Raw genomic sequence first — 12,535 nt, 5'->3', positions numbered from 1 at the left:
CCTAACCCTTAAAGAGCGCTTTCGTCGTCAGCGACCAAGATTGACAACCTGTCCTCTAGTACCAGTGGAAGAACGCACCCCACAACCACGCCGACACGAAGAATATGCAACTTGCAGCCGAGACGCGACCACCAGCAACGAACAATCAAAAAAAACAACAGACCGCATGCATCTGGATTCCTGTGCCGCGCAGCGCGCTGAGCAGACGCTCGCGTGTGTGGCGCCCACGGCGCGCGGTGTGCCGCGGCATGCTGATGGAGCGCGCTGTGCGATGCTGCGCCAGCACCACCTGTGTCCAGAATTGGAAGCACCGATTTTTTTTTCATGGACAAAAGGTGTACTTGTGCCAGCGTTCTCCGATCACGCGCATTTTTCTTTTCTTACTTTTTTTTTGTGTTTTTTTAGTGCGAGGTGAAGTATCCTTCAAACGCCCTACTTCCATGTTACATTACCTATACTTTTTCTCGGATATTCTGGTCGTTTCCTACGTTCTATCGGACACCTAATGCCTGCCCTGATAGTCCGCAGTGGCGTCTTTACCTTTGGTACGGATGCATCACGGACGTAGGACGGCTTTTCTATACCACAGAGGGCGTCGGCTCGAGGCGTGTTCTGCACGATATGGATTCGGGATTCATTGTCATTCAGGGAGCCTGCAAGATGCGCATACAGACGTATTGCCTGCGATAGCGCGAAGCGATATGCTCGGAGTCCTCTGCGACCTGCGCGACGCGGAAACGCAGCATACTCGCTGCGAGCCCCAGATTGATTACGTTGCCGAGGGGCAGCGGAGATCTCCCTACAGCATCGGTCGCTGCAGAGGCGCACAGGGCGTATGCCCGGCAGGCTCGTCCGGCTCGCGAGACCTTCCACCTAGAAGGTAAATTTTCGAGAATTCGGAACACTTGTCCGCGCTGCAACAATGGGCAAAATCTGCGCCCCAGCAGCCGATGCAGCGACGCCTCCTCAGCTGTCTACGCACATCAGGTTTGCTTCTCTGGATATGCTGACCACGTGAACGCGCTGCGTCTCGATGTACATGCATTCGGCTCGCTTCCATGGATTGGGGTCAGAGCGAAGACCACCGAGGCGAATACACCGTCGCGGTCGTGTTCGGAGCCTAGCGTTAGGGGAAGCGTAGTGACTTGCATAATGCTCTTATCAGTGCACGCTTTTCCGCTTTTGTTTGTTTTTCTTACAGGAATTCAACAGAAGAAACGTATCCTGTAGATTGGGGAATGGTTGAGGAAGGAATCGATGGTGTCACTGGTCTCTCGCGAAAAACGGGATTTATTGCTTAAGTCAGTTATTTCACATGAACCAGATGGATGAACCACCGTTCTGGTAGTCAATACCCTGAACGTTGTGCAACTGAATCAGAAATTATCAAACGCTTGCCGCGCGAATGTCTCTTCGCCAATCCTTTCTTTTTCATACAATCTATGATGAAATGAAGTCGAAACGAGCCACGCGATATGATGCGTCTCTACCGGTGCTATGAAAGGTGAAGAAAAGAAACCGATGGACAACGCGATAAGGCTTGCTTCTGCTCGAGAGCGTCGTGCATCGAACAACAACCGATTGATTTCGCACTGAAACGTGAACGCGTATTACAGGAGCGGCAGGTGTTCGTCTTGCTCAATGAAACTTCATTCGGGAGAAATCGTAGACCTTTCTCGGGGTACTCAAAGCGGGAAAATCTGCTCATCATGAAGAAGCGACGAGCAAGCATTTCGAAATCATGGGCCTCGTAGCCGACTCAGTCGCGCGCTTGCCTATGAAGCGTCCAACAGAAAAGATCGTTCATCATATGACGTTTTGTCGATGCATGCTTCGTGCCGTCGCCGTCCGATGCTCGTCTGTCATGCGCTATGTCGAGGTCACTTTTTATCGCCCAAAAACCGTGCAATATTTCACAGCATAGTTCGACTTTGCGCTGCACTCCGGTGCAGTCTATTGTTTCTGATTCAGTCCAGTCGAAGGCGTCTTTTCTGTTATCCAACACCAATTTGATGCTCACAGATCAATAGACGAGTCGTTCGCATCCGTGGCAATGTTCGTTTACGAACCATTCTTTCGCTGTGCTAGCCCTGAAGCGAGCTAAGGAACTCCTGCTCGTACGCAGGGCGGGGCGGAAAGTCGCGCTGCGGCCCATAGGCGTGCCCGCTCCAGAGAAGGTGACGCAAAGTACCTGCGGAATACTCGACCCATATATCGAAGAGGCGAGCTCGAGCGCCATCGTCCCCGATTATGTCTGAAACCATGGAAAAAGTGGATTTAGAGAATGAAGATCACATGCATGCCATCCGCCCACGCAATGGTGGAAGCGGATAAGGAGATCGTTTCTGCGAGCAAGTATGAAGCATTCAAACACCATGGCAGAGTGCACCGGCGGAGCTCGTTCAATGTTTCATGTTTACGAGGAGTACGTGAAGCGTAATATATGAGTACGATGGAGAGCGACGGAACACCGATCTATATGCACGCAGTGAAGCTCAGGCCTGCGTGGAGCAACGGGACACAATTTCAACGGAATTATGTCAATGAAGAGAAGCACTTTGTGATGAGCGTGTTTCCTGGAGCGACGGTCACCAAGGAGATCGTCGTGCCTCGAAACCAAGAGCACAACGCCAGAAACTTGATTGGAAAGCAGATGAACCTGCTCAACGTATGCGCGGTTCCGAATTTATCGAGGGACGGGCACACTGAATGCCAGGAAGCATATCAGCATGGCGCGTGACGACGCCAGGATTTTGATATCGACGTCCTCAGCACCGTATAGAGCAGAGGTGGATGTTTCGTACGCTTGATCAAGCGCGTAAATGGGCGTTGAAACGGCGCACGTCGACGATTTTTCGCAGGAATATATGAAAACGTGTTGGGCCGCCAATTGTTTCACTTGTACTTTGACGAAAAACTTGCATTCGGCAACTTGTTCAAAGAGTTGGATGAGGAAATGGCCGCTATGTCGCATTGAGTTGTGGGTATCCATTGCGCTCGGCATGCTGCAGCGCTCAAACGCTGTACGCATGCTCCACTGACGTAAGTGTACAACGCTTCCAGGACGCCATCGTTCTCGATTCTCATCGATGCGATCCGGACGAAATCAACAAATCACTAGCGTAGGTGCACGCTGGAACAGATAGAACAGACGAACGTGGAACAGAGGCGGACGCACGAGATGGCGCACGGTACGCTGATCGAAGAGCAGATGCCGAGGCAATCGCGGATGCGCGGCTAACTTGGGTATCATTCTAGCAGCAGCGATGCGCGGAAGCACCTTCTATATCGAGACGCCGTATGCTCGATCAAAATTCCGGAAAATCGTTCGAGCTTCCCGAGCGTCCAGCTTCTTGCTTTCAGGCGAGCCCTTGAGGGATTCATTTCGTATTCAGTGAGGGCATTGTGCTGAAACGCTGCTCACTTGGGATCATGAAACCAGTGGGTACGCCTCATTACATTGGATTCTTGTCTGGAGCGATGCCCCGGCGTGATGCGGTTCAGCAATCCAGCGAGGCTGCAGCGCAGGTCATGTACGCTAAGACCAGTTCCTTTCGGTACATGGCGAACGACCATGACGTCCCATGATTTGACCTTTATGTACAACGTATGATAGAACCTGACAATCGTGATAACAACACACCGCGCGGTGTCTCGTTTCCGTTTCCGTACGGGGTGCACGCCATACCTTTACGACCATACGGGGTCCCTACGACGCGCTCGTGTCCAAAGTTCTAGCTCGCAAAATCTAGCGTACCGGCCCACTGTTGCGTATTCGAGTCCTAAAGTGATGCGATTTCTAAAAACAACCTTAAGCACAAAAAATGCAATCCCGAAAACTTTAAACTGTAGGGCGAGCGCCACATCCACCGCACAACGTTACCAACAATCGCCATCAGTCTCTTCTCCAGCGTCAACGAAGCGTGTTGATGATGCAGGTGTACCCAGACTGAGGAACTGCCGTTCCGGGCGGTCTCAAGCCGACGATGCGCTGCGTCGTGATCCGTGTCATCCGCCACCAGGCTAGCGTTCCGGCCTCGACAATCGAACTTCCGTACCCTTCATGCGCGCAATCGACGCCATGATGACCCTTAGAGCTGCCGCACGACACTCTTGCTGCTTTGAAATGCTCGGAGTCCATCAAACCAGCGACGAATGTCGTTGGTTGTGTGCAGGCTCTCGAGCACTGTGCACAGCGTGCTGGACTCAAGACTTTTGGCGGCGCTCACGCGCGCAGTGCGGGCACCAGCTCGGCTTGCGCTGCGTTCCATGGCCACGAATCCCTCGCCGTATGTTATTCGGGTTCGCCCAGAACTCGTGACCCTCTGCACAACGAAACTGTAGTGGAACCATGGCACCCCGATACTCTTTCGACAGACACACTCCACCATGCATATCCGCAATGGCCTGCATATCTGCAAGCGTTACCCGATTACGGCCCTGGCGGCGAGCGCACTTTGGACACCACGAACCGAGTCTCAAAATATTGTCCGTCGTAGCGAACCACTCGTGCTTACACTGTCCACAGCGCCAGAGCAGCTTCCGACGTGCATTGACGTATTCGGTGGAGAGGAGCTCGCCGCCGCGTTCCATTGCAGCAGCCTTGAGCATGTCGAGCGTGTAGCGCTCAAAGCGCTTGCTTTGCAGAGGTCGATACTCCCTCAAAGACGACGCCCGTCCGCAGCGCGCCGCATACTGACAAACAGGGCATTCACCCCGGGAAGCGAGCTTGCTATTCGCTGCCACTGAAACCACGTGTCCTCGGCGACAGGTGAAGCGAATCACAGGGCATATCGTCGCCGGTGCACCGCAGGCCAGTTCCTCGATAGCCTCGTCCCACTCGAGACCAAGACCCTCTTCAGCAGCAGCTTTGTTCCGTGGAACAAAGTTGCTCAACAGGGCGTTCCGGGTTGAGGGTAGACTTGGGGTTTCCGCGGCCACCTGCTGACGGTAGTGGTCGACGCGCTCCCATAGCGAGCGCCTACGCAACGGACCCAGAAGCTGCAGCTGCAGCTCGCTTTCCGCGGAGTCTTCAGCAGCCGTTGACTGTACAGGCTTCGGCGTCTGTTCTGACGTCGTGACTGCGCAGAGCGTCAGCGCAGGCGAGCACCTCCCCGCGAAAGCGCTACTCTCACGTTTCCGTTGCTTTCTTTTGGTTAGCAGCTTGCCTGCTGGCAAAAATAATCCCAAAAAACAGCACAGTTTCTTCCTGTTAGGATCCATGTTCCGTTCCAAAGACGAATGCAAGCTGCGTACGAAGCTGTATTTGTCTCACACTGAACAAATCACGTTACACGTTCCGGAACGGGAATCGCCGCTGGCTATCTCAGACGAAATGCATGGACTGGCGATGGTCCCGTGCGGTGCGGTGCAGCGCGCGCGCAGCGGCATCATGCGCTGGCGTCGATGATTTCTCTCGATGGACAGAGGGGTTTTTTACACAGACTGGAGATGCCTGCGAAGGCACGAAAGAATATAGAGATTGGATAAAGCGTTGCTCGTGCTTGACGCTACCCCCAAGTTGCATTTACCAAGCACCCGTCTGGAGAAAACGGTCGTGTCGAACGTTCCACGGTGGGTCGAGTCTTTCATAAGCACCCTCCATAGCGCCTGTGGCGCTGGCGCAGGTGCACCACGGAGGCAGAACGGCTTTGCTATGCCGCGAAGGGCATCAGCATGCGACTTGATTCATTCCATGCGGGACCGGTATTCATCGTTATCGATTTATGCTCCGACAGCCTGCGTACACTGACCTGCACTCGCGCCACGTTGCCTTGGAGACACTTGGCAGTTAGAAAGAATTCTGGGGAGCGCGTTTCTCCTTCACCACCATGTATCGCGTGTGTTGACGTTTCGATACGCGGACCTTTGCTCGGCTTACGCGAGTGACGAGGTGAACGAATCCGTGAACCTGCATGCTCGTCCTGCTCGATGAAATGCCTCCCGACTAGCAGCTAGTCGATGTGCTGCTGAATCCGTGAACCTGCGTGCTCGTCCTGCTCGATGAAATGCCTCCCGACTAGCAGCTAGTCGATGTGCTGCTGAATCCGTGAACCTGCGTGCTCGTCCTGCTCGATGAAATGCCTCCCGACGAGCAGCTAGTCGATGTGCTGGTGCGTGTGCGGTTAGCGCCGCCTCTAACAACTTGGTGCGGGGCTATCGCTCGATGGACGCACGCCCGGCGCGATTCACGAGGCTCTGTACGCTTGGGGACAACCCAGCGGCATGAGTGCGCAACGACCGGGAAAAATCGGACCGGAGGTCCTTCGTACACGACACGATACGTGAACCGATCCAGCCGTACTGTCATGGAGCACGCATCATGAGGCTCCAAAAGACGTCGAGGCTGGGCCCAGTGGTCGCGAACGGCACGCTTCCGGTATCGCCGGATACCTCGGACGGACACGAGCAGCGCGTAAGCGTGCATCAATATACCCACAGCATCGAAAAGGGACTTTTTCAGATGGAAACGGAACCTGTTCGCCGGAGTTGACGTTACCTTCGAGGCCCACGCGAGAATCCAGAGCTGGACACGTGCGATCTTGGACACCTGCTCAGTGCTGCTGCTGCTTCTGCTGCCTTACGACGGATCGATTCGGGACGAGCTTCCGATTTTCGCAACGCTAACAGAGAACGTCTGTCGGAAAGTGCCTCCAGCTAGTGTCTGCATATCCGAACAGTACAAGGATTCGCATCGTTATCACTTGTCATGGGTAAATACGTTTATCTTCTAATCCCACTGCTCAATGGACACCGACAGCTATACACCTATGCTGTGACCCCGTTCCTGGCGGGGACGACTTGCGCCGTCGCCGCCGCCGCCGCCGCCTCGCACGTCGTTGCGCCGCTGCACAGCGCATCCAACGTCCCGCAGGGCAGCTGCCGCCGATGCCTGCCACGATGCACTGCAGCAGCGCGCGTCCTGGCGCACGCCTGAACGCATTGATGACAAGTTTTGCGTTCGACTAGAACAAGAATCAGGGGGCGTTCGTTACCAGGAGGTTCTGGTCTATGGACGGTGCCTCCGAGAACGCCAGTGAGCCTGTACAAGGCCATGATACGTACCAGGAGCCGTTTATGAGGAGCCCAGGGCTCACAAGAGGCAGGATGGCTGGAGCCTGTGCGAGCCCTGCCTCAGTCGGGTGTGACCAGGCTCAGGTGGTGTTCCGTGCGGGCAGTACCAGGGATACCGCACACGCGTTGCCGGCACAAGCGTATGTTCTGGGTTCACAGGACGCTCCGCAGCAGCGGTTGGAGCACGCTGAGCGAGCTCGAACTGCAGAGGCGGCGCGGCCGTCGAGTGCTGGTCCGGCTTTCGCTTGGGTTATTTACCAGGGTCAGTTTCGCCGGTTTCGAGTGACCAGTAGCCTGACGGCGGGACAACTTTTGGACGAAGCACAGCGGTTTTTTGTTGGCCCCACAACCGAATCTGACGGAGCGTTCTCCGGAGTCTACGGCACACCGGTCTCGGACTGGTGCCTCATGGACCTCCAGGGGACGCTGATACCGCGAGCCTGTCTCTTGATCAGCAGGGAAGGAGCGAAGAGCGCGACGTTCGAGTCAGCGGCGGGCGGAGCGCCTTTAGACGGGCTTTTCCCGGAAGAGGTTTTGCGGAATGCGCAGTCTTTGGAGGCCATGGGAGCAGGCGCTGGATCCGGCAACGAAGCGAGTGCACTTGCACTCTGGCTCTGGCCAGTATTTCACTTGGTACGCTCTCCAGCAGCGAGTCAGCGCAGACGGCTGTCTTCCATCCGATCTGCGCAACTGGCTACCTGCATTGCGAGCGGCACGAGTTTGCCGACCTTTGGGCATCCGGCGACAGCCGCAGCGGCAACCGCCATGGACGTGCAGCCGTCTGGCGCCTCTGTAACGGAACCGCTGAGGGCAGCACCCGCCCCGGTGCATTTCGCACCGAGCCCGGGCGACGCCGAGGCACGCGCCAAACCCGCGGATGACTCCTCCACCGAAACCGAAGCGGATACCGATTCCGATCAGGGTCACGCCTCTCGATTTCGCAGCAACGATAGGCGCCTGGTGGTCGTATCCCCAAACGAAAGCAAGACGACCCGATTCGAACAGACCAGAATGGTTATGAACGATACGAGCACAAGCCAGCAACCGCGAAACACCGCAGAGCCCAGGATGACGTCGCTGCAGGCGTGTGGGATCTGTGGGCAGGCCTCGGGCGAAATGCGCTTCTGCATCCTGTCGAGTTGCAGACGCGCTTTCCATCCATCCTGTATGGGCGCTGCTGAACATGCAGAGACGCCCTTTCTCTGTGATCAACATGGGTGTTCCGTGTGTGGCCATCAGCCCACCGACTACGGATACCTGTGTAAGATGTGCACACGGTGCTTCTGTGCGCGGCACGCACCTGCCGGCAGGCGTCATGAGCCGTTCGCGATTCGACACGCCCTAGAGCCCGGCCTTCGCATCGGGATCATCACGTGCGCGCAGTGCGTCCACGAGCATCCGCTTCCGGAGCCGGCATCACGCCTCCTTGAGCCGGATATGGTTGTGCTGAATGCACAGGGCGCTCCATGGGTGCCTCCGAGGGTAGCTATGGGGCCGCTCACTTGGACGTCGACGACGCCCGCTTCGGGCACCAGGTTGCCGCGAGCATCCAGACGCAGAGCGTCGTCGACAGCGAGACAGGTGCCGTTGCCGCCAGCGGCACCGTTACGGCCCGAGGAGGAAGAAGCCGGGCCTCTCCTCGTGATGACGATGCTTGATGACGGCAGGCGATACGTTCTAGGGACGCGAACGCGAGGTCTCACCGGCTACGATGAGGCCGCAGGGCTCTCCAATAACCGCTTTTTACAAGCTGCGTTTCTCGTGCTGCGCGAAGCGGAATGGATGCGTCGGCGACGCGTCGTCGAATACAGCAGCAGAGCGGAAACCCAAGGCGAAGGTGTCTCTGATCAGGATCGCGACAGATTGTCAAAAGCGCGAGCCGCGCTCCCTGCTCGAGTCGAAATGGATGCCCGCGAGATTCTCCGGATTGCACGGGCTCGGGGTTTCAATCCCACGGTTTCGCCCGAGCCGCACAATACCTTTAGCAGTCAAATTTATCGAAATATGAAGCGACGGCGCGAGTCGTCCCCGTTTCGCAAAGCAGATCGCGGAAAGTTCACTTTAGCGCCGTGGGTTCTCGACCAGCTCAACTGGGCACTGCCTGCGTCTACTACCGAAGCGGGCGTACGATCGGTATCTGGGCCAGTGCCCCGTACGCAACATGGCGGCGGCTTTGAAGTTGCCAAGACGACGGATGCGACGCAGCCGGATACACCGGCCGATGCTTCGCCCGGGATTTCAGTCCCCTTGCCCGTGTGCGTCAACGAGGCCGCGCCGATCGCTGACGCGAATAGCACCAATCCCGCACTAGATACCCCGACGTAAAGAGCCTATGATCCGTCTCATGGACAGTCGCACAGCCAAGTCCAACAGGCATGCTGGTATGCAAGCAACTGCACGAGGGCGTGAAATCACGCCTCCGAAGAACACTCGCAGCGCCGAATCATGTCCAGCCTCTCAGTAATGATAGGTGTAGAAGAGTGGTATATGGAGCACCAGCAACGATAGCAACAAAACGCCACGAATGCGAGTGCATGGTCCGCTGCGGTGGCGATCAAGCCTAAGCAGCGTCCAACAGTTCATACGTCGTACGGTGCAGTCTACGGGTGCGAGTCATCTGCCCCGTTTCCAAGCGACTTTGCAAGCGAGTGTCGCAATCGAGCGTAGAATCGGGACGCTGGTTCCGTCATCAAAGACGATAAAGCGCTCGAGTCTGTTGACGGCAGCGCGCAAACTTTGCCCGCCAGATGTAACGTCGGACGGTATGGACGCAAGTGCGTGTCCGGTAGCGTAATTTCGACATGGCTCGCATAAATATCCAGATTCAGGCGCCCGTGCGCTATTTGCAAACGAACAAGGCAGGGGTCGAGCGCCTCCCGCGTGTAGCGGACCTTGCCTTGCTGCTTGAGTGTCTCGAGGCGCGCAATGTGCGGTGTCTCCGGGTGTCGACGGTCAAAGTCCAGCAACTTTTCCGGAGCGAGTCGCGCGAGCGTTCGACGACGCAGCCATCGCCAGGTCACGGAATCGGTGTTCGTGGAGTCTCCCGCGTCCTCGTTCGCACGGATGCCGCACCAGTAGAGAACTGTTCCAGTTTCTGCGTCGATTTTGCGAGCGCAGACTCGCTGAATACATCGACCCTTTGGGGATTCGCCCCACATTCCTGTCATTCGACGACAATAAAGCGCAGTAGAGTGAAGGAGTAAACGCCCGCCCAGGCCCAAGGTATAGGCTAACGCCGACGCCCGCGAGTCTCCGTATGGATTACGTCGTAACTGGCACAGGAGTGCTTCGGGTACCGATTCCGTTGCGCCAGCCGCCGTTGCCGCAAGCGGAACGTGCTGCAAGAACGGACGCTCACGCTGGAAAGCCTCCTCAGGGTCATTGCGCTCCTGGCTGTACAACCACTGTCGTCTTCTCTTGCGTGCTGCGGCAAGCTCCAGTTCTTGAGGATCCGGCAACCCGGACGCATTCGCTCCCCCGGGACTTGGTGCCGTGCTTGCAATCGCAGTCGCATCGGTTCCTGCACCAGTTTGGTCCTGTCGAGGTGACGTGCGCTCCTCAGCGTGCAACGGCACCGTTGGCGTCACGCTAGAGTGGGCGCCGGCGTCGCTGTCGCGCCTCGCGGGACTTGGCGGAGACGCCTGTTCGGGTTCTCGTGAAGAACTGGTTTCCATAGGCGTTCGTTGCTGGACATCACCCGGCATGACAACGTCTTCGTCTGCTCTGTCAACAGATTTGGACTCGCTGGCTCCGCCTTCTGCCGACATGGCAAGAGCAACGGCACCACGCGGTAACGCGAAGGATAGCGTCGAGCCACGCGGGGCGACGCGCGCCCCCCCAGGGATTCAATGCGCATGCCAGCCGCCAGCCCGCGTGCAGCAGCCTGGCGCTACATGCTCCTCTAGAGGTGCTATCGTGACCAGTTCAGGGTGCCAGTGTCGATCGTGATGCGTATCCAATGGTCAGTGCGGGAGCATGCTACTCGCTGGCAATAGGATAAATGCCATGGAGCTTTATAAAAGCTGTATTCTGTCACGATGCGAGCGACTTGGGTGCTAGAGCATGCGTGGCTGCTGCTGCTGCTGCTGCTCCTGCTCCTGCTACTGCTTCGACACGTTGCGCTGGATCGACGACTCCGGGATCATCGACGGTATGCTGTCACCATGCGGGCTGCAAGCAGAAGAGCCGCTGTTGCCTGCTTTGGCCTGCTGCTGAACGGCAACTGATCGCGGGGCATACGCTCCGTGCTCCGCGTTTGTGCAGTGCCTTGCGGGCGACAGACGATCGATTGGCATCGGCGATGCCGCGGCCTCGTGGCTATCCCTGGGCGCCGCTGGGGCGCATGACGAGCGCCTGACGCGTACGGCGCTTCCTGGCAGGATGCCGCGCTGTACAGCATACACGTCGTTTCTGCAAAGCTGCATTGCGTCTCGAGGCTCTTGTCCATACGTTCGAATTGCTCATCGACTCGGTATGGCGAATTATCAGTTTTTCTGTGGCAGAGTGTCGATACCACTAGCCTTCTGCCTCTGCTACTGGATGCATCAAAGCTTATTCTGGTGAAAGTGCGTTCATGTTGGCTGAGTCAGGGGACGTCAATGCTGCCGACGGATCGTCGAGCGGCCGGTCTTGTATGAGACTCGCTTGGACGCGCGAGCCCTGTGAGGTACGCACTCGTCGGGTCGGCACTCATGCGGGCGTATATGCGTGTTTTTCAAGCCTTCTTCGAAGAGACTTTTGGGGAATCACTGCATGGAGAGCAGTCTGGAAGCGCTTGTCATCATCACCGCAAACAGACGCTGCTAGCCGTCGAGGAGAAGCGTGTCCGTCAAGTTTTCTTCGAAGAGACTTTTGGGGAATCACTGCATGGAGAGCAGTCTGGAAGCGCTTGTCATCATCGCCGCAAAGAGACGCTGCTAGCCGTCGAGGAGAAGCGTGTCCGTCAAGTTTTCTTCGAAGACACTTTTGGGGAATCACTGCATGGGGAGCAGTCTGGAAGCGCATGTCATCATCACCGCAAAGAGACGCTGCTAGCCGTCGAGGAGAAGCGTGTCCGTCAAGTTTTCTTCGAAGAGACTTTTGGAGAATCTCCGCATAGAGAGCAGTCTGGAAGCGCTTGTCATCATCGCCGCAAAGAGACGCTGCTAGCCGTCGAGGAGAAGCGTGTCCGTCAAGTTTTCTTCGAAGAGACTTTTGGGGAATCACTGCATGGGGAGCAGTCTGGAAGCGCTTGTCATCATCACCGCAAACAGACGCTGCTAGTCCCCTGGACGAAGCGACAGAGCCCCAAGCGTGTTTGGGTTCCGGATAAGGGTACTTGGAGCGAGCGCTCCGCCTCGGCACTAGTCCAGCCGCGTAGACAAAAGAGTTTCTAGCACGAGCCGCAATTCGCGCATGCCGCCGAATTCGGACGGCAACAGGGCGTCCGACAACGGCGATCGGCGATGCTGCCGAGGGGTGC

At 56.8% G+C, this 12,535-nt stretch overlaps 3 protein-coding genes and 2 non-coding genes across 5 annotated transcripts, besides 1 other annotated feature; 2 read left to right on the top strand and 3 right to left on the bottom strand.

The window, feature by feature from the left end:
- Positions 1–4,206: 4,206 nt before the first annotated feature.
- On the bottom strand, positions 4,207–5,223 carry CYME_CMJ033C (hypothetical protein; the record flags this gene model as incomplete). Its single annotated transcript, XM_005534727.1, has 1 exon — positions 4,207–5,223. The coding sequence occupies one exon, from the start codon at positions 5,221–5,223 to the stop codon at positions 4,207–4,209; it is 1,017 nt and encodes a 338-aa protein (XP_005534784.1).
- Positions 5,224–5,418: 195 nt separating this feature from the next.
- On the top strand, positions 5,419–6,725 carry CYME_CMJ032T. The gene has a single exon (XR_002461347.1). It is a non-coding gene; the product is annotated as a hypothetical transcript (transcript).
- Positions 5,476–6,762: a sequence feature (possible transcribed region).
- A 249-nt stretch (positions 6,763–7,011) lies between these two features.
- CYME_CMJ030C (hypothetical protein) lies at positions 7,012–9,399 on the top strand (the record flags this gene model as incomplete). Its single annotated transcript, XM_005534726.1, has 1 exon — positions 7,012–9,399. One exon carries the CDS (start codon positions 7,012–7,014, stop codon positions 9,397–9,399), a length of 2,388 nt encoding a protein of 795 aa, XP_005534783.1.
- Positions 9,400–9,674: 275 nt separating this feature from the next.
- On the bottom strand, positions 9,675–10,841 carry CYME_CMJ029C (hypothetical protein; the record flags this gene model as incomplete). The annotated part of the gene is made up of 1 exon (XM_005534725.1): positions 9,675–10,841. One exon carries the CDS (start codon positions 10,839–10,841, stop codon positions 9,675–9,677), a length of 1,167 nt encoding a protein of 388 aa, XP_005534782.1.
- A 239-nt stretch (positions 10,842–11,080) lies between these two features.
- Positions 11,081–12,452, bottom strand: CYME_CMJ028T. Its single transcript, XR_002461346.1, has one exon. It is a non-coding gene; the product is annotated as a hypothetical transcript (transcript).
- Between the last annotated feature and the right edge of the window lie 83 nt (positions 12,453–12,535).

This window comes from Cyanidioschyzon merolae, chromosome 10 (assembly GCF_000091205.1).
Source record: "Cyanidioschyzon merolae strain 10D DNA, chromosome 10, complete genome".
In the NCBI taxonomy this organism is placed as follows: Eukaryota; Rhodophyta; class Bangiophyceae; order Cyanidiales; family Cyanidiaceae; genus Cyanidioschyzon; species Cyanidioschyzon merolae.
The sequence above is the reverse complement of the archived record's forward strand: the minus strand, read 5'-3'. Positions and strand labels throughout refer to the sequence as shown.